At 39.1% G+C, this 24,336-nt stretch overlaps 1 protein-coding gene across 1 annotated transcript in view; it reads right to left on the bottom strand.

Annotated features, from left to right (window-relative positions):
• The window catches only part of PPFIBP2 (PPFIA binding protein 2), a 192,783-nt gene that overhangs the window by 5,334 nt on the left and 163,113 nt on the right, over nt 1–24,336 (bottom strand). The window contains exons 12-25 of the mRNA XM_065402713.1: nt 20,766–20,872; nt 20,478–20,542; nt 20,193–20,261; nt 19,866–19,926; nt 17,393–17,434; nt 14,716–14,869; nt 13,211–13,255; nt 9,799–9,928; nt 8,909–9,037; nt 7,880–8,030; nt 7,540–7,651; nt 6,680–6,768; nt 5,092–5,214; nt 3,749–3,874 (exon numbers count right to left, since the gene is read on the bottom strand). Of these exons, the coding sequence (XP_065258785.1) occupies nt 3,749–3,874; nt 5,092–5,214; nt 6,680–6,768; nt 7,540–7,651; nt 7,880–8,030; nt 8,909–9,037; nt 9,799–9,928; nt 13,211–13,255; nt 14,716–14,869; nt 17,393–17,434; nt 19,866–19,926; nt 20,193–20,261; nt 20,478–20,542; nt 20,766–20,872 (1,403 nt within the window). The remainder of the gene's footprint in view (nt 1–3,748; nt 3,875–5,091; nt 5,215–6,679; nt 6,769–7,539; nt 7,652–7,879; nt 8,031–8,908; nt 9,038–9,798; nt 9,929–13,210; nt 13,256–14,715; nt 14,870–17,392; nt 17,435–19,865; nt 19,927–20,192; nt 20,262–20,477; nt 20,543–20,765; nt 20,873–24,336) is intronic.

The raw sequence follows: 24,336 nt of genomic DNA, 5'->3' as shown, positions 1-24,336 counted from the left end.
ACCTAGGGCAGTTCTTTTTCTGTGACCAGCCTCTGTCTCACAAGTTAATTTTATTTCTTTGAACAGCTCTGGTGATGTTTTATCAATAAGTTATTAAAGTAATTTCCACTGTATAATTTCTTTTCTGTAGCCAGCACCTCCCACAGTTCTGGACATCTGGGCTGCTCCCCCCTCTGAAGCTCAGAGATGCATAAAAGTCTTGGCACTGCCCCTTCTGGCTACACCCCCTCTGCGGCAACATGTGAATGGTGGTTCTGTTGCTGCCACCTATTTTCCTCTCTTCAAGAGTTTTTGGGGGAAATGGTGAGCACTGTTTTCCCTCCCTAGCCTTAACTCACCCTGAGCTCCGCTACCAGCCTCTCTGCTGGCTCCTCTGCACTGCTCAGATGTGGCAGAGCAGCCCAAAAAGCACAGGGCACAATCTAACCGACGCCCCATCTGTGAGACAGCCTTCCCGGGCTTGGCAGACAGTGACCTGTACCCAGCCTGCTGCCCTGAACTCTGTTAGGTCCTGGGGCCATGAGTCGAAGAGGGATGTGCGGGTGACTTCACCATGGGAAAAAACAACCAGGAGTCTCTGAACAGAGCAGGGAGAGGCTCTAAAGATGACGACAACGCCAGTCAGTCAACTCAGGATGCAAGTCCCAAGGGGTGACTTTTGGGGGCCACAAATCTCTTCTCCCTCCTCTTCCCCCCCCGCCCCCCCCGGCAAGTCTTAAAGTGGGTCCTGAGTGCCCTAGGAAAAGAAATCAGGCTTAAACTATACCCTCCTTCCCAATTTGACCAGGAGGCCTCTAGTGTTATAGTCCCCTCCCCACGCCCTGGAGGAATGGACTCAGCCAGGGAGGGCTCCGGGGGTACATCTATGCAGTGAAACTCCCCCCACAGCAGCAAATCTCAGAGTCTGGTTCAACTGACTTGGGCTTGTGGAGCTCACACTCTGGGCTAAAAATAGCTGTATACTTGCTCTGGCACCCAGTGTAGGGGGGAGGGTCTTAGAGCCTGGACTCTAGCCCAAACCCAAACACCTAGATGGCTGTTGTGAGCCCCAATCAGTTGACATGGGCTCTGAGACTCACTGCCACAGGGTTTTGCACTCAGAGTTCTCTAGGCCCTAGGGACAGCTGACTGCCAAAAGTCTTGCCAAAGGTCTCACCCAAGAGAGCATCTGTGCTCTCAATGCATGCAAATACATAAAAGGGAAAAAAGCACACAAGATTCATCAGGTCTTCTGACCTTTTCTCTCTCCCGTGCCTCCAACAACCCTGTTACTCAATCTGCTCCAGAACGAGATCTCTCATCTTTTAGATATGGGAGGAAGAGAACACTTCTTCAGAAGAAAGAAAGATTCTTAGGGTTCTACTCCATCTTCTTCAAAAATGCAAGGGGGAATCCAAGCCATGTTAGGCTCAAAAGGCTCAAGTGGATGGAGAGCCTGGCCTCTACTGTGTCATCCCTGTCCCAGGGGAAATTCTGACTTCAGTGGATCTGGCGGATGCATACCTCCGAAGTTCCTATCAGACCTTGTCCCCACAGATGTCTAAGGTTCTCTTACAGCAGGAAGCATTATCAGTACTGGATGCTTCCATTTGGCCTGTCCTCTGACACCAGGGTCTTTACAAAGCTGTTCGTGGTAATGCTAGCCAGGCTCAGGTTAAAGGGTATACACCTGTGTCCCCTTCCTGGACAGCTTGATCAGAGCTCCATCCCAGGCACATAGGTTTGTTATCAATATCAAGAAAAGCTCCTTGACCTAGTCTACCAAAACAGCTCATCTAGAAGTAGATACAGACACCTCAATAACAAAGATTTACCCACCTCTAAAAAGATTCCAAATATTCAGGACCTTCTCACATTGTTCCAGAGCTGCAAGAGGCCTACCATAGCACTGGACCTTCAACAACTAGATCTCCTAGGGCTGTGCACAGGGAATCACTCCCTGGGCACAATCACACATCAGGCATCTTCAAGGCTTCATCTTAAAGGTGTGGGCCACTCCCCAGAACACATGAAGGATTGCATAAAGGTCCTGCTGCTGGTGCTCAGCTCCTTAAAATGGTGGTTAGCCCAGGGCAATATCTGCAATGCTATGGCCATGTGTCTTCCAGATCCTCTGGTTCTCATAACTGAGGAGCACACTTGGGAGTCCCAAACCACTTAAAGCAGCTGGAGCCCGGAGGAAAGGGCTCACAGCATAAACCTCCTAAGGCTAAGAGCAGTCAAGCTGTAGCTCAGATGGTTCCAATCCAGTGTAGAGGAGAAACATGTTCTGATTCAGTCAGACAACACAACTATGGTCGTGTATGTGAACAACCAAAGTGAAGCAAGGAGCCCTGACAAGTCATCCCTTCAAACCACTGAGGTCAATACGAGCATTCTATTTCTCCATCAAAACTTGCTTTCTGATAGCCATCACATCTGCCAGATGAGCATCTGAGCTGGCAGCCTTATCTATGTAGGAGCTTTACTGTGTGTGACACAAGGATAAGTCAGTGTGACTCCTGACTCTTTTATTCCTAAACTGAACCCTTCCTTTCACACTTCCCAAGAGCTGATCTATCCTTCAAAGAGGTGTGACACCTTAGATGTCAGAAAAGCTCTGAAAATCTACCCCAAACATAAAGAATCCATGAGAAGATGGGCCAGCCTATTTTTTAAGTGGAAAAAGGGCCTGGAGCTTTCAAGTCCTCCATTGCATTGTGGAGGCACACAAGGCATTCAAAATTCTGTTCCTGGAAGGGACTCCATGAGATCCTTGGCAACCTCAGGAGCAGAAAGAAATGCAGCCATCCTGGAACTTTGCAAGGAAGCCACCTGCTCAACAGCTACTACCTTTATCATCAAGCACTGTAATGTGTCCTTCCTGTCATCTGCAGAGGCTTCCTTTGGCAGAAAGGTGCTGCAGGAAGTGGCCCAGAAATAATATTGCCCTTTGAGCAAATCTTGTAAATGGGGAGGGATTCCTTCCCCCCCCCCCTCTTCTTTTTGACCTTTTCTATAATCCTCCCTGTTCACTACTTTCCAAATGTCCAGAACTGTGGAGGATGCTGGGCTGCAGAATGGGAAAACATTTCTTATTGGTGATTTCCTTTGTGCTAGTAGCATCTCCCATAATTCTACCCACCTTGAATGGCTTATGAGCCAAAAGGTCAGATGTTGAGTGGAACCTTTACTATGTGACTGTTTTTTGGTCTACTGTACATAGCTGGTCTGCTTACTCTGGAGTTACTTATATTGTTATACAAGCTTTTCTAGTGTTGGAATAACTCCTTTGGTGGCAAGCAGCAGCAGAGGGGGGGCATAGCCAGAGCATGCAGCACCATGAACATTAATTCCCCTGTGAGAGCTGCAGAGAGGAGGGGAGCAGCCCAGACATTCAGAATTGTGGGAGATGCTGCTAGTAGAAAGGAAATTATTGTTAAGAAATTTTCTGTTTCATGCACTCCCTGTTAGTTCGGAAGACAATGTGACATCATTTTGCTTTTTAGATTTCTAATATTTCTTTTTTCTTTAAATTTCCTATGTTGTAAAAATTAATTTACATAAAATAGACTCAGTAGTTTTAAGAAGGTTGATCAGTGAGCATACAACAACAGATTACTAGAATTAAGATATATCCTCTTTCTGTTTTATACTTGGAAATTAAACAGAAAATGCATTTCCAAATTACCTTACCAAAACTACTGTAGCTAAGTTAATATACAAAAAAAAAAAAAAAAAAGGAATAAAACTATGAACCAGTTCTCACAATGAGGCCACCATGAACTCCACTTCCTCGAAGGTTTGGTGCATATTCTGCCAGATCTACTGATCTAAGCCATTCCATCACTCTGTGATTGGACCACTGCACTACTTCAGAAGGTGAAATATTATTCTGTAAAAGTAACCACAAAAAGACAATATACTACTCTTCTTTACACAGATAATTTTAGTTTATATACATACATGCAGACACAATTCAGATAAGAAAATACAGTTCAATACTTGAAAAAGGCTGAACCTCAGCTAATGAGTTTACCTTTCATGCCTGCCTAGTTATCAGTTACTATTAAGTCATTCCTCCTCCCTAACAATCAGTATTTCCTAAATTCTGAGGTAACCTGTTTTGCTCTGAGCATCTTGTGCAGCTCTCAGAAGACTTGGAGAATCTGGACCGGCTGGTGAAATGGAAAGTACATTCTATTACAGATGGAACCCTAAGAACTACTGCTTCATATAAAAGACAATATGCAGATAATATTTATGCTGCAAAAATATTGAAATTATTATTATTATTATTATTAAGGTTTCCATCAATGTATTATCTAGGTACTTAATACAGAGACTAAGAGAAGAACTGATGCTTGCTGGAGAAAAACTAATTTAGCCTATGTGCTGTTGGGAGTACTGCTTGAGAAATTAGTAGAGTTGAGTAAATAATAAAAAAAAATTCCAATGACTTCACTCAAAAATGTTATTAAATTCTAACATAGTTGTGAATGATTTGCCAAACTTTAGAGACTGGGAGAACAATGGAAAAAAAGTGGTTGAATAATTAAAAATAAATGTAAGATTCACTGAATAAATTATTCAACCAGCTCTGGCACTTACAGATGGCATATACTTATTGCCATCGTAGTCCATTTCACTTTCAGTGCAGAGTTGGTCCCAATGTGTGACCAAACAATGGGACTTCCACCTTGCCCCACGGGAAACTGTTCTACAGACAGTGTTGAGAGATCTCACACCTCAGAACTTTTTCTGGATATTTAGCCAAAATTGTCCCTTTCTCAATACATCCATTTCTTCCAGTTACACCACCTGTGCCAACCTACTTAATGCCACCTGGCTCCCTTCCACATGGGAACACAGAGGGGAACCTACTTCCTTGGGTTTGGGCTGGTGACATGGAAGAGGATAAGCAGTAACTTACACCATTTTCTTCCTCTGGGATGTGGAACTTCCCTGAGGAGACTCCAGAGGCAGCTCCTGACTGCAGTGGCAGGTATATTATACAGTTAATTTTCTTTCACGTTCACCTTTGACTAGCGTGGGATAAACAAGCACTAGTTCAGTGACACTAGACTCATGACACACCAATTTCTTCTTTACCTCATCAACTGGCCTTCTACGTAGACAATGGGGGTTGAACTGGTTGACATGCAGCACGTGAATGGCACATTTAATACTGAGATGATGCAGCTGGCTGGTGACTTTCAGAAAGAGAAGGTCATTCTGAAAGAGGAAAAGCCTGGGTAAAAGTAGCGTAGAATACCACAGCACAATGAGATTTACCCCCCCCCCGCCCCTGGACAATAAATGCTGTGACATTTGTATGTATCAAAGAAATCCAGGTTAGATTAATGGTATGCATTCCTGTTAGAAAAACAGTTGAATCTTAATAAAATTAATGTAGAATCTAGAAGACTATTAGTCTATTAAGTAGAAACATGAGATGGAATGGTTTCAGAGTAGCAGCCGTGTTAGTCTGTATCCGCAAAAAGAACAGGAGTACTTGTGGCACCTTAGAGACTAACAAATTTATTTGAGCATAAGCTTTTGTGGGCTACAGCCTACTTCATCGGATGCGTAGAATGGAACACACAGAAAGAAGATATTTATACATACAGAGAACATGAAAAGGTGGAAGTAGCCATACCAACTGTAAGAGGCCAATCAATTGAGATGAGCTATCATCAGGAGAAAAAAAAACTTTTGATGTGATAATCGAGATGACCCATAGAAGGTGTGAGGTCATCTCGATTATCACTTCAAAAGTTTTTTTTTCTCCTGCTGATGATAGCTCATCTCAATTGAATCCTTTAGATTCTTTTGAATGTGAGCAAAGTCTCAAGACTAAAAGGAATATTGCTGGAAAGTTACCAGTAAAATAGTAGCTAATTCCCCCCCTCTTTCCTGAATACAGTAGACTCTGCTTATTAGCAACCCCTGGGTTGACAGCAAAAAGTTGCTATTATGTGGCAGTTGCTAATAAGTAGAAGGCAGGTTTATCAGGCAGCAGCTAGGAAAGAAAGCACTGGGCAGGCCTTCCCTGTCTGAAACCCTGCCAACATGCCAGCAGGGAGGGAAGCTGCAGCCCAGATGCAGGGCCCACGGAGCTACTCGGTACCTCTCCCTGCACTCTCCTGGTATCAGGGTTCAACATGTCGAGTGCTTCCTTCCCTGCATGCAGTCCCCTGGCAAGGTGCAGCACGGAGAATGCAGGGAGAGGTACGGTGCAGCTCCAACATCTGGGCTGCAGCCCCTCTCCCTGCTACTGCTCTGCCCACAGCCCCTTGCTTCCTGTGTGGGCCCTGTCCGCAGGAACGTTGGCTGGGCTGCAGCCCCAGAAGGAAGTACTGGGATGTGCTAAGCATGGCCACAGGCAGGTTTGTGAGGCTGCAACCAGAGAAGATATATCCCAGCGCTTCCTTCCCTAGCTGCAGCCTCACAAACCTGGGTGCAGGCGGCTCTTTTCTTCCAAAAAAAGTTGCTAATAAGGAGCATGCTGTTGCTAATATGTGAATCCCATTATCACTGTTGTTAATGGGATGGGACTGGTTCCTGGCAGTATGTTGCCATTAATCAGCAGTTGCTAATATCAGAATTGCTTTTAAGCAGAATCTACTGTATTTGCAAGATGGAGGGTTCAGAGTCAGTCTGAATGGAAGGAAAGTGGTTTTATGGTAAGCCATCTTACCACAGTTAAGTACTGCAACATTCTCCCATCAACTCTGGATTCATGAAACTGATCTTTGTACTGAGGTAAGCCAATATCATCAAGCCATCCTGAAAATATAAAAATAGTGGAGAAAACAAATCCAGATTTAGGAATTCTTTTCAGATCAAGAAACAATCCCTGAAGATGGAATTCCACGCCCTCTGCACCTTCACTAATACTCAGGGTCCTCTGACCCCCTTCAGAAACTCGTTTGTCACCGATTCTCTTTTTCACTGCCCTTTCAAGGCCTTCTACCCAAATGGCCCTCCCTTTGTCTGAGAACGGCAGGCAACTCCCACCAAAACCCACAAATGACATTCCCGAAATGCTTTAGAGGACAGACTATATGACTGAGCATGTGACTTCTCCAGGACCGTTTAGCGCCTCCCATACTAGGAATAAAAAATCTAGTTACTCGCACTCAGTCCCCCTCAAGGCGGTAACATTGGAGGGGTTGCTTGATTCCTGGCCTGAGGTATTTTAAGCTGAATTCCAGTTGCCTTTTTCTGAGTCCTAAATTCAGTTATGATTTCCACAGAAATCAAAAAGCAAGCAAGCTGTTAAAAAATAAGGCATATTCATTAGAACTGGCATTCAAGAAAGCCAAAATTTTAAAATATAAATCTCTAAAATATTCTTCCAATGAAATCTTCCAACTGCCACTATGGTACAGCACGTTTAGACAATCAATCAATCTTATAATCAGCTGACTTTAACATACATTTCTATGAGAAACTCTCAGGCACTGTGTACAAGAAATACTTGAAACATTTTAATTACTTCTCAGTTGAGGTTAAAAAAAACCCAACCTCTGGTCCCACAGTTCAACAAGCACTTACGTGTCACCCAGATATGATCTAGTTGTGCAGATTTATCATCCTGTTTTGTATTTATTGATTTAACGGCCAAGACTAATTTCTTCCTGTGCAGAGGATGTTTTATTCCTAGTTCCTGTAATAAAAAAAATAATTATAATAAATAGCTTGTCCTTATGTGGTGCCTTTTATCTCAGAACTCATTCATGTGAGAGAGACTGATTTTAGTTTTTGCTACATGCACCTTTTTGAATTAGCTGCTATATTTTGATGCTTGGATCTAAAGGTGGCCAATGGACTGATACAATGAAGGACCAGCCATTTACACCTGCCTAATAGACAGCAATAATTCCAGATTTCTTACCTTTTCCATATCCTGAGGTGTTGCTGTTAATAACGTGTGGCCAGAAGTCACCCACTGCCGTGCAAAAATGACATACTGACCAAGACCAAAGTCCTCAAGCCAGTTACAAACTCTTTCAGTGCTCCACTGAGCAAAGGGGGCATTGTAGTCACTGAAAAGCACAAGTGCTGTATGAGGATCACACTAAAGAGAATTAACTGACACTTTAGAAAAGCCTTCTAACCTGGTATGGAGAGGTTAGTGATGCTTTAACAATAGTTTTACTTTAACTAAAGTCACTTTTAAATATATTTTTCCAACTTCTGTTAAAAAAAACAACCCCATACCAGGTAGTAACTTAGGGCCTGATCCTGCAAGGTTCATTAACTTCAGCTGACAACACTGAGAAATGTTTAAAAGATTATAAACAAATTAACTCAATTCATGGACCAATTGCTTATACATGGTTTTAATCTTGTTTGTAGAACAGCCAAAAGGTGCATTTCTACTAGGGTCTCTGCCCTGTGGGTAATTACTAATACCTACTGATGTGCTCCCTGTTCTCTGGATTGCAGTAAAAAGAATTGACATCTAGTCTTGCAGAACATAATATGGTAAATAGACATTGCAATATATAGTATGTTAATTTGAATGTTCTTACATAGATTCAGCTCAACCTACTCTTCAAAAACTCAGAGGAGAGCGGAGAAAGGAGAGAAGTTTCCATCATCCATGTGGACAGAGTTAAAGTGAAATCCTTCACTCCCAGTCAGCCTGCAGCTATTCCCAAAGCAGGGAATGAAGAGGAGGATGTCATGCTACACTTGCTCTGTGTTACAAGAGCAATTATGGCTTCTCAGACTTTCCAACCAGCAGCTGTCATTACCGCCTGTAACCGCAACAGTGCAGATAGGCTCAGCCAGAAAAACCCTTTCTAGTTACAGTGAGATTCATTTGTAGTGAAGTATGATGGGCAATACTTCACCACAGGAGATATGCTCTGTTCACAATACTACCTTTCATGCACTGAAAGTAAGAGAGAGTGATTACCTCTTCTGCCCCTTAGTTTCCTTTGATCTAGATAATCGAGGTCCAGCTGTTGCACGGAGACCACCTCTTCGAAATTCAGCTAAACCTAGATCGTCTGCATGGAAGTTACCTGACTGAGTTCTTCTTATTCTTTACAGAGAGCAGAACACCAAGTATTAGAGCATGACATACAGCATTTCCATTTCATTCATAAAATGTAAATTAGCCCTCCAGTAATCCCAAAACATTTATACTAAAGCTAGAGAGAAGATGTGGAACTCACTGATAATTTCAGCGTTTGTAAGTTCCAAGGTAACTTTAAGATCTGGCTATTACGTTTTTTTTCTGGGACCATTTAATAATCTTTTCTTGAGCAAACTATGAAAGTTACATAGATGGTTAGATAAGGCAGCTAGACCAAATCTTGTGGAAAGCAATGTGCTCTGCAAGTAACACTGCACTCCAGTCCAAACGCTGGGACTCAGACTGTCAAATGACTGGTGACCTGAAATAGGCAAGTGTCTGACGGGACAGGGTAAGACTAAACCTGTATTTGTAACTTATGCCTTCAGAAATGGAAGGCTAGTGAAAAAAAATGGTAATTAAAGTTTTTGGGTTCCAACTAATGTATTACATTAAGAAATCAGAGGACTTCTCCTTTGTATTGAATTTCTTCCTATAGCATGTCTGCTCCTTTATTAGTACTGGAATCCATTTTCTCTCAATCTGATGTGTACACATATACCTGCCCATATGGACACTGCAGAGTTGCTGGTTTTGCTTATTGCATTTGACATTTTGTTTTATTACAGGCACAGATCTTCTAGGTCTTCTAGAAAATGCTGTAAACTGAAAATGTTCTCATCTGAAACATTTTGACAGGACATGGATAAAGAATGAGAAGGTCTTACTTTCCCCAGATTTTCCTGATGCCTTTTGGGCTCTTTTTATTTTCTGGAGACTGTGGACCCGATTCTGTTCCAGAAGAAAGGGGTGAAAGTTCATCTGAAGTTATTGTACCATCCATATTCTCTGTCTCTCCTGAGATTAGAAACAGTAGACAGGTTATTTTTTAAGCTACTTGTTCACAACGTACAAGATATTAATTCAGAAACTATCTGGAAGGCAATGCTTCACAGAAATTAAGCCATAATGGCTTTAAAAATGAATTCATTCACTAACAAATTCCACTATGCAGAAAGTCACAATACACATCAGTCAGACAATTTAGACCAAGTGTGAAGTCTGTGAATCACTGAGCAAAAACTTGTACCCCCACTCAGCTTCATCTCTGAAAATCATTTGGATTGATACCATTTATTACAACTCGTTCAAGGAATCCTACTTTGAAAAAGGTCAAATTCTGCTCTCAAGTACACCAGTGCATTCCCATTAACTTCAGTGGAGCAGAATTTAGCCCTTGTCTGTGGGAAGAACTGAACTTGTGTCACAGTGGTACCACTGATTTAGAAAGTTCCTTAAATAGTAATGACATCAGTCATACAGTAAATAGCATTTAGAATAATGCATGGCTGTCACCATATAGGGGGATGGCTGGGTCAGCTGTTTAGAGACTTAGGGAAGGGAGTGAGGGGCCCAACAGACCCGTCACAGTGGCTCTGTGTTGCTTTAGCACAGTCAGTCTCATTAATGAACAGCAGCAGCTGGTCTGGTCAATGCCCTTTATATCCTGTCTGTAGCTAACAAAATAGTTTGTCTGCATTGGTAGCACTGCCCTCTGGTGGATGGATTATCAGAGCTGGCCAAGTGTGTGTTATAACAACTTCTAATTCCCTCTTCTTACAATCATGAAGTCTGAGGTGATCCCAGTTTATGGATACAGGGCCAAATAATGGAGTTATGCTTTCCAAAAATTTGGGCCAGTATGACAACTGTGAAGTCCTGATTGGTCAAGAAGTGCCATAAGAAACTAAAGAAAAGTACTATGCAGCTTTTCTCTAGTGGGGTAGAATCCTCACAAATTTGTGAAATCATGAGGAACAGTATTGTACGGAAACTCGCCTTCTAGGACACTTGTCTAATTCTAGAGAGTTATTTTAATTTTCCTGGCCCTCCATCTTAGAAATGCCATAAGAAAGAAATGGAAACAGGGCTAAGGTTTGTTACAATTGTTCCTTTTATTCTTCCCTACATCCTTCCTAGATATCGGGGTGACTGAGCAACTTGGTTAAATATTGGTTCCAATCCCTACTGTAGGGGGTGCTTCCATGGAAAAAGGTCCCACATAGACCCAGGGATGTCTCAAATCACTTGGGTAAGACATTCAACTTGCACTACACAGTCTTTCTGAACTAAGGTCACAATTCTCTCAGATTTACACAGTAGATCTTGAGTACTAGATTCCAGTCTCCCTATAGTATGCAAGAAGAAACCACATTGGCTTCAATGGGAGTTTCGGCCCAGGAAAACAATCAGACTGTAAGTTCCTTGGAGCAGGGACTGTCCTTTTTTACTGTGTTGTACAGCACCTAGCACAATGGGGTCCTGCTCAAAGAGTAGTTATCAGTGGTTTGCTGTCAAATGGGAGAGTATATCTAGTGGTGTCTTGCAGAGGTCAGTCCTGAGTCCTGTACTATTTAATATTTTCATTAATGACTAGAATGGATAATAGTGCGTATGCTGATCAAATTTACAGATGACCCCACATTGGGAGGGGTTACAAACACTTGGAAAGACACTATCAGAATTCAAAACAGGTTTACATAAAAGCAATTGTATTGGTGATGTTTATCAGTTTATAATTAATATTGAGTATCTTAACACTAATTTCTTAAGAGAACAGTGACAAATTGGACAATTGGTCTGAATTCAACAAGATGAAATTCAATAAAGACAAGTGCAATTTCACTTTTCACTTAAGAAGGAAAAATCAAATGCACAACTACAACAAGGGGAATAATTAGGTTGGTGATAATATTGGAGGGCTTTATAGTTGATCACAAATTGAATATGAGCCAACAATGTGATGAAGCTGCAGAACAATGATAATATTCTGGGGTATAGTAACAGGAGTGTCATATGTAAGACATGGGAGGCAACTGTTCCACTCTACTTGGTACTGGTAAGGCCTTAGCTGGAGTACTGTGTCCAATTCTGGGGATCACATTTTAAGAAAGATGTGGACAAATTGGAGAGAGTCCAGAAGAAACAACAAACATGATAAAAGGTTTAGAAAACTTAAGGAAAGGTTAAAAACTGGGCATGTTTAGTCTTGAGAAAAGAGGACTGAGGAGGGACCTGATAACAGTCTTCAAATATGTTAAGGGCTGTTATAAAGAGAATGGTGATCAATTGTTCTCCATGTCCACTGAAGATAGGACAAGAAATAAGGGCTTAATCTGCAGCAAGGGAGGTTTAAATGAGATATTAGGAAAAACTTTTTGATTATAAGGGTGGCTAAGCTCTGGAACAAGCTTCCAAGGGAGATTGTAGAATCCCCATCATTGGAGGTTTTTAAAAACAGGTCAGAGAAACACTTATCACGGATGGTTTAGGGATACTTGGTCCTGCCACAGCACAGTGGGCTTGACTTGATGACCTCTTAAGGGCCCTTCCAGTCCTACATTTCTATGATTCTATAAGATTGGGGCTTGTAGGCACAATCTCAACACAAATAATAAATAATAATAGAAGTTGATTAAGTTTTTTGCATAAAGGGCAAGTTTACATAAAATCAATTGTATTGGTGATGTTTATCAGTTTATAATTAATATTTAGTATCTTAACACTAATTTCTTAAGAGACTTTGATTTAATAAGAATAGGATTTTTCTAAAGCTCTTATCATTGGCCTCTCTCCTCCTCTCCAAGTTAATGGGAGTTTTACCAGATTTCAGTGGAAGCAGAGTAAGTCCATTATTGAGTGCTTCTGAAAATCCCACACTAAGGGTACGTCTATACTTATAACGCTACAGTGCACAGCTGCAGCACTACAACACTTTGCTGCTGACACTGCCTACATCGATGGGAGGGGTTCTCCTGTCGCTGGAGTTAACCCACCTCCCCAAGAGACAGTCCAAGGAAGAATTCTGACCTAGTGCTGTCTATACCGGGGGTTAGGTTGGCATAGCTACGTCTCAGGAGTGAATTTGTCACACCCCTGAATGACGTTGCTCTGCCGAAATAAGTTCCCAGTGCAGGCCAGACCTAATACTTTCTTTTATTTCAGGATTATACTCGCCTAATTTAATTAGGACTTCCAACACGCACCTGCAAGGAGCATTTTTAAAGGAGAAAAACAGAAAAGAAAGCAAGTAGGAAAATTCACAGTAGGTTACAATTGCATCTTGATTGGATACAGTACCTAATATTGGTGCACTAATACTCCTGATGCGATCTTCAGTCATTCCAAGAAGCAGAAAGCCAGATGAAGAAGCAAAGATGATGGAAAATCCAGCAAAATGAAGTTACAGAAAGCAAAGAAATAAATAACCAAGCATCAAAGGCAGGGGGAAAAAAATGACAGAAAGCAAAATTACACTGTAAATGAAGGTGGATTTGCAATGGCATGTATGAAACTTAAAAAGTTTTGCACAAATTGTCAGTTAAAACAGATGGGGATGACTTTTTTGTTTATTACTAATAATACTTTTTTTTACCACTTTCCAGTCAATTGTAATGTGTTGCAAACCTACCGTACAGCTCAAAAAAAAAAAAAAAAAAAAAATCTCAAAAGGAGCATTCTCCAAAGCTACATGGAATTCATTAGAAATGGGGAAACTGAGTTCAATAGGAAGAGAGGGGTACTCAGCACATTTGATAATCAGACCTGTTCTAGTAAAGCACTTAAGTATGTATGTAGCTTAAGCACATGCTTAAGTGATTTGATGAAACGAAGTCTTAGTTGCTTAAATATGGATTTAACAGTGAGATTTTCATAGGCACAAAGGGCATTTAGGCACCTAGCCCCCTTAGAAAATCCCATGTTATATATCTAACTTTAGGCCTTAATAAACAAAATACATGCTTAAGACAGGGAGCAGTTTGAAAAGAAGCTAAATGTCTTCCTCCAAGTTCTAAATCTGATGGGTCTCTTCTCCCTCTACTAAATGCATCTTTCTCTCTTTAGTGTCAATGAGTTATATGCAATATATACTGATAACAAAATAGACCACCAGGACTTTCTCCTGAAGCAAGTGTTTACATTCATGCTAGACAGACTGTAAACAAAGAATAAAATACAGATTTTTTTTTTTTTAGTTAGATGGCAAATAACTTGGGGCAAAGTCATTCGTTAAAATAACTTTGTTAACCAACTGCTTTATAACTTGTCTTTATCTTGGCCTGGCTAGATGTTTTGTTTAGCAAAAGAGGTGAGAGAGCTCTGCAGTTCCCAGGAAGGTTTTGCATTGAACAATGATAACTTATTATTCATAGAGTCACGTGTGCGAGGCTTGATTAAAGTCCTGATTTTAAACAGCAGAGGTTTGTCACCCACTATAATAATTGTCCTCCCCGCCCCAATTTCTAGCCTTTTTCATTGCTTAACAAAATGATTTAGCTAACATCCAAAAGCACGTGACATGTGATGCCAGCACAGTTTTATCATTCAACGTAACAGAAATCAGTACACTGACCTTAGAGACATCCTTTACTTTGCAATCTGGCAACTTAATGCATCATTTTGATTTTAAGTACCCTCTTAAAAAGGAACAGAAATTTCTTTCCTGAATCCTCTGAATGAAACAGCCCACTATTCTAGCTTAAAGGATTATAAAACATTTGCTATGTCATCTGGATCTCACAAAGGAATTTGTTTATATTTATACACAATTATTAAAACACTTGCAGGGAAGTATAAATACATACTCAGGCTCAGTACACGGTTGTCCTCATTGTCATTCATTCCAAATACATTTAGGGAAGTGGGAGTATTGTATGTTCCGCGATCTCCGTTGTGTGTGGGTCGAAGAAGCTTCCCTGGCAAGGTCTGATATTTGTTACTCTTCACATATGGTTTATTCTGTATTTTAAAAAAAAAAAATACAAATTATTTGTATAATATTTGTAAAAAAAGGCACTGTATTCATTCAAGGGACAGGCAAAGCTATGTGAAGGTTGCAAATATTTTTTAAAACCATGGTTTTCTCCTAAGGGTGATTTAATTTAAACACAACAACAACAACATGTTTTTCTAGCTAAAGGGAAATTTGTGATTTTTTATAAAGGATATAACACCCCCCACCCACCCTCCAAAGCTATGGTAACACAGTGGGTACCTATCTACTATGTTAAAGTGTAAAGTATTGTTAAATACATTGTATTTATTCTGTCATTAGAATTTCTTTCTTTGCCCTTCTTTTCTTCCTTTCCCACTCCACAGTTTCACTGCATACTCTCTGGTCCATATTTCACCATGTTTTTCCAGTGTTATTTCCCCCCTCTTCTTTTCTATATGCTCCCTCCGACCTGCACCCTTACTACCACACAGAGTTGTACCTTAGTGAATGTGAACCCAGAAGCATTTGAGTTTCAATCAAACTTAGGCCAAATGTAATCACCCATCTCTAGTAGCAAGGTATAAATACTGATGCAAAACAAAGAGAATATTAAATAGAAGACACATTTTTACGAAAACCAAAGTTAGGCTAAAAAATTTTACTAAATAACTACATATAGTTAAGATAATTTTCATATATTTAATGTACTTTGCACTAACTTTTTTTTTTTAAATTACTAATAGTTTTAACATAACTTTTAGAGGGAAAAGCATGGACCAACTTATATTTTAAGAGTCATTTCTGTTTAGAGTGGTTACATGAACTCCACTAACTATTCCATACAGTTTTTGCCTGTCTCATACTACAGCAGGTCCCAGTCTACACTCACACCCAGCCACAGTACTTAGCACTGTACATAATGTCATTGAAGTCAATAGTACTATTCATTGTGGTAGGGCCTATGCCTGGTAGTAAGTGTTCACAGCATGAAGCCCTCAAAACATCAACATTCAATATATTGTACTGAAAGTGAGCGGTACAAAGCAACCATTCACCTTTCTGTTGTATAGGCTAAGCTAAGTATAGGAAAACACTGAATTTTGTTACAGTAAACCTTGGTAAGGTCACCTATTCTGGTGGGCCAAGTTCTCTAAATAGGCATGATGGATGCCTTAAAAAAACTGCGTATGTGCCTGCAAAAACCTGTATTTGCGCATACAAATCTCATTGTTAAGAGTCTAGTGAGACTATTTTTAAGCTGAAGTGTGGGTTTCACAGGTGTACTTGCTGTTCCCAGCTTTGAAAAGTTGTCCAGATAAAAGTGTTATTTCTCAGTAGAATATTGGTATCCCTATTTGTTCAGGGTTTCTTCTGAATGAAAGGATGAGAGGCCATCATTTAGGACTTGGTGCACATTCCAGAAGTGGGAGAAATTTAGAAATACCAAGTCCTCACTGGAGAAGTGCTAAGCACCCTTTGACTTTTACTGAAGACAATGGGAGCTGTGGGTGTTCTTTGGGTCAGGGCCTTATTGCTAAATGTTTATTTTGGCATTATCTGAGAGTACATGAAAGGAAAGGAATGCATGAGGATAAAGAATGCAAAACATATTTAGCCCACAGAAATATATCATGTAACCTCATGTACTAGCCCTACGTTTACTATGCATGCTCCAGGAGAAATACAATAGAAACGATGGCTTCTAAAATATACATGGGAAATGTACAATTGTACCCCAAGAGTAATGGGTAATTTACTTTACACAGCTATTATATTTCATATGCAATAATTTTATGTAACTTTGTACATAAGTATTATTTTCATGTTTTGCTGCTAAGTTTTTTTTTTTTTAAATCCTTCCCCATCCCTCAAACTAGTGAGGATAAAAGGATAAAAGTGAGGATCTAAACTATTGCTGTGTGTCATATTTTCTACACAGAGGGTCTTATTCAGCTCACATTGAAATCAATGCAATTTTTACCATAGATTTCAACGAGAGTTGGATCTGGTTTGTCTATTTTCATAGATTAAGACCAGAATAGAACATTAGATGATGACAATCTGACCTCCATCATAACACAGGACAAATAACCTCATCAACAATTTCTGGATCAAAATGAAAACTCCTGTTCAAGCTGGCTATAGCAGCTCTTTTAGACAGACATCCAGTCTTGACTTAAAGACAGCAAGCAATGGAGAATCCATCACATGTCTAGGTAAATTGTTCCAATGATAAATTACCCTAGGTGTTATAAAACTGCACTGTAATTCTTTTCTGAATTTGTCTAGCTTCAGCTTTAAACCACTAGATCTCATTATGCCTTTTCTGATGGACTAAAGAGTGATTAAAGAACTGATTTTATTTTCCTTATTAGACTATAGAGTTTTTCCTCCCGAGTCCTACCCACACATTTTTAAAATGTCGGTACTTTAACAATACAAAAACAATTTAAGAGACACTGAATGAGAAGTGAAAAAGTAGCCACTCCATCAATGCACAATCACAGAAGGCAAATGTTAAAGGAGTTAAGATACAGTCAATATACCTCTTGTTCTACAACAGGTTCTACTGGTTTCCCGTCTACATGCTACGGAGTTGCAGGGAGGGTAATTTCAAAATTTGTTGGAAAAAAGTAACAGACAAATGTTAGTATAAACTTACATACAACACAAAAGAACAGTTTTAGTTTGATTTCTAGACAGCGATTCTATTTGAAAATATTAAGAGGTCTATTCTCTCCTCATTCAATAATGTATAGCTCATCTGTCTTTCCCCAACCACTTTACCAAAATGACCCCCATCTAGATTCTGTTGAGATCAATGGGATTTTTTGCTTTCAACTTCCACAGGAGCAGGATTCGACCTAAAGATTAAGAATTACTTCATCAACACTTATTTATTGCTTCCTCTGGTGTTAGATATGTCAGCTGTTTAACAGACCACAACAATATAATATTACATAATGATCTAGGATAGGAAATGAAGAATATCTTATTTAATTGAAGCTGTATGAAGAATTTAGGTAGGAACGTAATTATGCAAACAGTACTTTGGCAGGGTCAACAAGGCTAACTTCTACTTTAAAAAAGAAATGTTTTGGGATCTTTAATTGTTGCAAATAAAAAGGACCTAAGTCTTAGACCCCATGTAAAATATTATACCTTCAGCAATACAGTACCTCTACCCTTGGTCTATTACAGCCTCAATGGTAGAGTACCAACTATTAAGGCCTTGACTCAGCAAAGCAAGTAACATGTACTTAATTTTAAACACATGAAGAATCCCATCCATATTCAGCATAGCACTTAAACACATAGGTCCCACTGATTTCCTCTGAACTAGTCATATGCTTAAATTTAAGCATATGTTTCCATGCTTTGTTGATCTCGGGCCTAAACTCACTAATGCTATTTTCTGTTTCATCTTGTTGGTTTCTCCTCCAAATACTGACCAAGCCCTACAGTGCTTAGGTTGTCAGATCTGAGTAGCTCAGAGCCCAAATTAGAATACCTGCACACCTACCTTTGCATATGCATCCTGTATAGCCTTTTAAAATTAATAGCATATCCAGGAGCACATCAAGGAGAAAATAGACCTTTAAATTCTACAAGGAACTAAAAACGTTAGTCCTTGATTCATTTACCATATGTATTACTACAATAAAATGAGTGCAAAATAAGTTTAAAACAAATTTTGTTAGGTTACAGTTATATTAACAAATCAAAAGATCACAGAAAAGGTTTTAGGAAAATCTAGAAGAAATTTTGGAATTAACCATATTTTTACTGGATATGGTTACATTAATTCCATTTTAAAATGATGCATCAATGTGCATGGATAAGTACTATTACACAAACCTAGTAAGTGTGTCATACAAAAAAAGCAACAAAACTCAGGCAAAATTAAAGTGGCAGTGGGAGAAAACCTAAATTTAGCGAGTAAAAATATGATCCATTTGATCGTGTTGAAACAGTGAAAAATAAGCCAACCTGAAATGCATTTAGCCTTGACATTAACAACACTGCTCCCCCTGTTTAAATAATGTAACACCAACACCAGCTTCAATAATGCCACTTATATCAGAAGATTAGCTTTGGAAGTAACAAATATATTTACAAGCAAAGAATCAAACCACAATCCTGGGCAGAAATAATACCACAGCCGCAATATTTAGCAATTTATTTTTAAATTGTGATCTAATTAATAGTTTAAAAGGTTTGTTACCATTAAAGTCCTTGCAACTCATAGGACTTAAAGTTATTTTAAAATACATAAAACAAGTGTATGTTAATTGTGTTCATGATTAAATCCATTTTAGCCTGAGCAAAAGCATTACAATTTGCTGATAAAATGAAATTACACAGTGAATAAATACTGTATAATGTCATAAAACAGAATTGGCTAATGGTTGTCAATCAGGACCTGCTAAAAGCTTCCTGCTGTACATTTAATAGGAAAGAAGAATCAATATGCTCACGGTGTCAGATGCTGAATCTGAAGAATATACTACAAAAATAGAGCTATTTTATGAATTCAGTTAATGGTGAGGCCTGAAAAGGTCCGACTCCGAATAAAAACATCTACCTTTAAAAAGAAAAATATGAAAAAAAAAGTATATTGTTTATTTGTAGAGTAGCCCAGTGCACAACTCTTGTGATCATGTGTCCTGAAACTTAAAGGCATATTGAGATGTGCAATTCAAAAGGATATTAATTCCCATTACCATTTATACACTGGAGATACTTCACGTCAATGCATTTTCCCTTGTTTAGCTGAAAAGCTGAATATTAGGATGTGTTTGTGTGGACAAGGCAAATACTTGGTTCATTCTAAGCTCAGACATGGGGGTGGGAGAGAGAGGGTTTGAACTACAGTATTATAAGCCTTTTTTACATACAGTATTGTTGTTGGTTATGTTTAGCATATGTAAACAGACAGAATATATATTATATAAATTGGCATTAATGTCTTCAGATTACAAATTAAATGCTAAAAGTTGTAAATACTTATGAACCAACCTTTTCCAGGGATTCACTCTGCAAGTCCTCTAGACTACTTGACATTTTTTTCTGTGGAACCCTAGAAAGTATAAAATAATGATATTGGAAAATTAAAACAACAACCACAATTAATGCAAAATAATGTCTGTGGAATCATATACATTCTCAAGATGATACAGAAATGGTGTGATGCCACTCTGGGAATAATCTGCAATTGATAGAAATCTTTAAAACCACCAAAACTGCAAAAACTGGCAAAGTCACCTGTAGATTACTGATGAACTACGTGTTTTGTAGATTTCAGTTAATCTTGGTGATAAGTGTCTCAAGTAATATCGTTCTTACCTACTTCTGGTTTCCAAAGATTCCTCATGTGGAGAAATAAAGTTATTTGAAGGAACTGGAATGCTTCCACTGTTAATCAGAATAATATAGCTTGTTATAAGTGTTATGTGCTATGTACACATCTTAATCAATTACATTGCTAAGTCAGCACTATAAGCATATACAACAAGCAGTGCATCCTCATCTGACCACATATTGTTAGCTTTGTACGAATAGGCAAGATTAAATGTAAATATCTGAATACGTTATTTAGACCTGGGACAATTTACAAAACTAGGGTCTTACCTGATTTCCAGAGTTTTTTGTGGCAGTAAAGACTCCATAGTTGGTGACAATTCTCCTGGAGGTACCTGTGTAAAATATGAGTCCCAGTTTGTGATTCTAGTCCATGTGTGTTTGAATCTCAAAACTAACCCACCAAACACACACATATGTACAAATAAATTCACCTAGAGCCAAATTCTGCCCTGAGTTATTTTCTTGCAACCATAGTGAGATCAATAGTGTAGACCATCTCTGATATGGTGGAGCTAAAAGAAGAATTTACTCCTAAACAATATATTTGTTAAATACCTCGGGTTTGAGTAATTCTGCTTGGGGCTTATTCATGAGATTCCACTTCTTCAAACTTGCCTCAAATTCCTCTTCACTGCTACCAGACAGAATTCTTTCTGAAGAGCCTGGAAGAGTTAAAGAATAGAAGTACTTTAATAGACTAACTGGCTAAATGAACATTTGATGGGTTCCTATATATTCTTTCTGCTTAAAAAAGCAACTGTCCTATACAGTATTTTTAAATGGAGCACTATATCTATATGTAAATAAAACAAACTGAATATTTTTTTTGTCACTGCACATGCTACATTTCTCTTACTAAAAGGCACATGCGTTAGAATAAGCATTCTCTATCACAATCCTGTTTCTCATACTTCATTCCAAAGTGAAGTTATAAGCTGGCATTTATTCATAGAGTCATAGATTCTAGGGCTGGAAGGGACCTCGAGAGGTCATCGAGTCCAGTCCCCTGCCCTCATGGCAGGACCAAATACTGTCCAGACCATCCCTGATAGACATTTATCTAACCTACTCTTAAATATCTCCAGAGATGGAGATTCCACAACCTCCCTAGGCAGTTTATTCCAGTGTTTAACCACCCTGACAGTTAGGAACTTTTTCCTAATGTCCAACCTAAACCTCCCTTGCTGCAGTTTAAGCCCATTGCTTCTTGTTCTATCCTTAGAGGCTAAGATGAACAAGTTTTCTCCCTCCTCCTTATGACACTCTTTTAGATACCTGAAAACTGCTATCATGTCCCCTCTCAGTCTTCTCTTTTCCAAGCAAAACAAACCCAATTCTTTCAGCCTTCCTTCATAGGTCATGTTCTCTAGACCTTTAATCATTCTTGTTGCTCTTCTCTGGACCCTCTCCAATTTCTCCACATCTTTCTTGAAATGTGGTGCCCAGAACTGGACACAATATTCCAGTTGAGGCCTAACCAGCACAGAGTAGAGCGGAAGAATGACTTCTTGTGTCTTGCTCACAACAAACCTGTTAATGCATCCCAGAATCACGTTTGCTTTTTTTGCAACAGCATCACACTGTTGACTCATATTTAGCTTGTGGTCCACTATAACCCCTAGATCCCTTTCTGCCGTACTCCTTCCTAGACAGTCTCTTCCCATTCTGTATGTGTGAAACTGATTGTTCCTTCCTAAGTGGAGCACTTTGCATTTGTCTTTGTTAAACTTCTTCCTGTTTACCTCAGACTATTTCTCCAATTTGTCCAGATCATTTTGAATTATGACCCTATCCTCCAAAGCAGTTGCAATCCCTCCCAGTATGGTATCATCTGCAAACTTAATAAGCGTACTTTCTATGCCAATATCTAAGTCGTTGATGAAGATATTGAACAGAGTCGGTCCCAAAACAGACCCCTGCGGAACTCCACTTGTTATACCTTTCCAGCAGGATTGGGAACCATTAATGACTACTCTCTGAGTACGGTTATCCAGCCAGTCATAACACCCACCTTACAGTAGCCCCATCTAAGTTGTATTTGCCTAGTTTATTGATAAGAACATCATGCGAGACTGTATCAAATGCCTTACTAAAGTCTAGGTATACCACATCCACCGCTTCTCCCTTATCCACAAGATTCGTTATCCTATCAAAGAAAGCTATCAGATTGGTTTGACATGATTTGTTCTTTACAAATCCATGCTGGCTATTCCCTATAACCTTACCACCTTCCAAGTGTTTGCAGATGATTTCCTTAATTACTTGCTCCATTATCTTCCCTGGCACAGAAGTTAAACTAACTGGTCTGTAGTTTCCTGGGTTGTTTTTATTTCCCTTTTTATAGATGGGCATTATATTTGCCCTTTTCCAGTCTTCTGAAATCTCTCCTGTCTCCCATGATTTTCCAAAGAGAATAGTTATTTTTTTTAATTTAAATTAATTTATTTAAATACAGAAATGTACCCTGAAATTCTGGTACTCACAATCCAGTGTCATTTTATCCTGGCACAGAATATCTGTAATGACCATCAATAATGATTCACGTCAACAGAACACCTCTCGTTAAAGTCTCTATTTTCCAGCTCAGCAATCTACAGAGTACTTTTTTTTTTTTTTTTAAACCACAGCAGTTGCCGGATCACTGATCCCCCAGGGACAGTTCCTCCACCCTAATCTGAAGATGCTGCACAGAACTAACATTTCCAGCTTTCATTTGACTTTAGTGACAGAGTACTTAAGCTAATTCACAATGAAATAAATCCATGTCACATGTCAAAGCAGCCTTTAACTCTGACACAGAGTTAACTCTGCAGGGTAGATGTATGCAATTGGAAGGTAAATCTGAAACAGAGGCTGAAGTGGAAGAAGAGACACTTTTCTTTCTGAATTATGTTCTCTTCTAGGCCTTTGAGTAGAGCAAGGTTTCCTTTGAGATTTAACCTGTTATAAGAGCTAATTTCAATAACTGCTGCAGAAATATAGAAAGTATCAAATTACAGCCAAGTCTTAACTTGGAACTTGTTCAAAGAGTGTCTGAATAGATCTTGTGCATCTGTGTGCCTTTACAAAGACTGATAAATGGAATAATATTGAAACAGAATGTGCAGTACTTTAGAATTTCCCACCATGAAAGCTGTTCTCTCAAGGCCATTCTAGGAAAGAAGTGAAGTACTCAAAAGGCATTGTTATTGTTGATAACAGTATAATCTCAGATGTACAATCAGTAATTTACAGCAAGACATGTAGTACATTTTTAGGTTTCTCTGCCATACACATGCGAGTCTGAGGATAATATTAAGTGATGTGAATTGTACCCAGCTGATATGAACTGTATCTTCATTTCACTATCTTTTACTAGCTGATCTATACAACCTATGATCACTAACAGATATAAAAGAAACTGTCTTCAACTATGCTGTTCAAAGAAAAGGATTTATACTTATTAGTGGATGTGAGGCATACTTGGAGGATAAAATAGAAGTTACACAGCTATGTGTAACTGTTTGTAATGTTTTTTCTTTTGCCTTAACATGAGCTACTTATGTATTTTGCAAGAAGATCTGTCTCTGAATATGCTTTGAAGCTCTTCCCCATATAAACAGCCCAGATTTTTCTCAGAAAAAACCCAGCCACCACCAAATGCCCCCCAACACAACTAAAAACAACTCTAAACACCAACACAAACCCCTAGGACAGCTCCAATCTTAGGATCTTCCTCTGAAATATCTTTTCAGTTCTTTGGTGGTACTTCTTCAGATAATAAAGGTTTCTCTGGAGCAAACAACCAAATGCAGTACATTATAATGTACCAGACTTTTTTGAAAATAAATAGGAGCTATGAAAACTTGTGTTCACTTGAGACACAATTCTGAATTCTGGAGAAAACAAGGATATCTGGTCAATTTATTTTTCACATTATTCTATATTTAATGATTTTAAAGACTTTCTCCAAATGTTTTGTATTTAATTATAGAAAACTGGATCACTGCAAAAGGACTCATAAGAGTTTCATTATGTCTCTGGAAAGTGTTATATTTATGTAAAACAAAATACTGCCTAACAACAGCAGACCCTATTCAGCTAATGAAAATGCATGACAGGTCAGAAAGCTTCCAGCTTTTCTTTT

This window comes from Emys orbicularis, chromosome 4 (assembly GCF_028017835.1).
Source record: "Emys orbicularis isolate rEmyOrb1 chromosome 4, rEmyOrb1.hap1, whole genome shotgun sequence".
In the NCBI taxonomy this organism is placed as follows: Eukaryota; Metazoa; Chordata; order Testudines; family Emydidae; genus Emys; species Emys orbicularis.
Note: the sequence above shows the minus strand (reverse complement) of the source record. Positions and strands in the feature narration are given on the sequence as shown.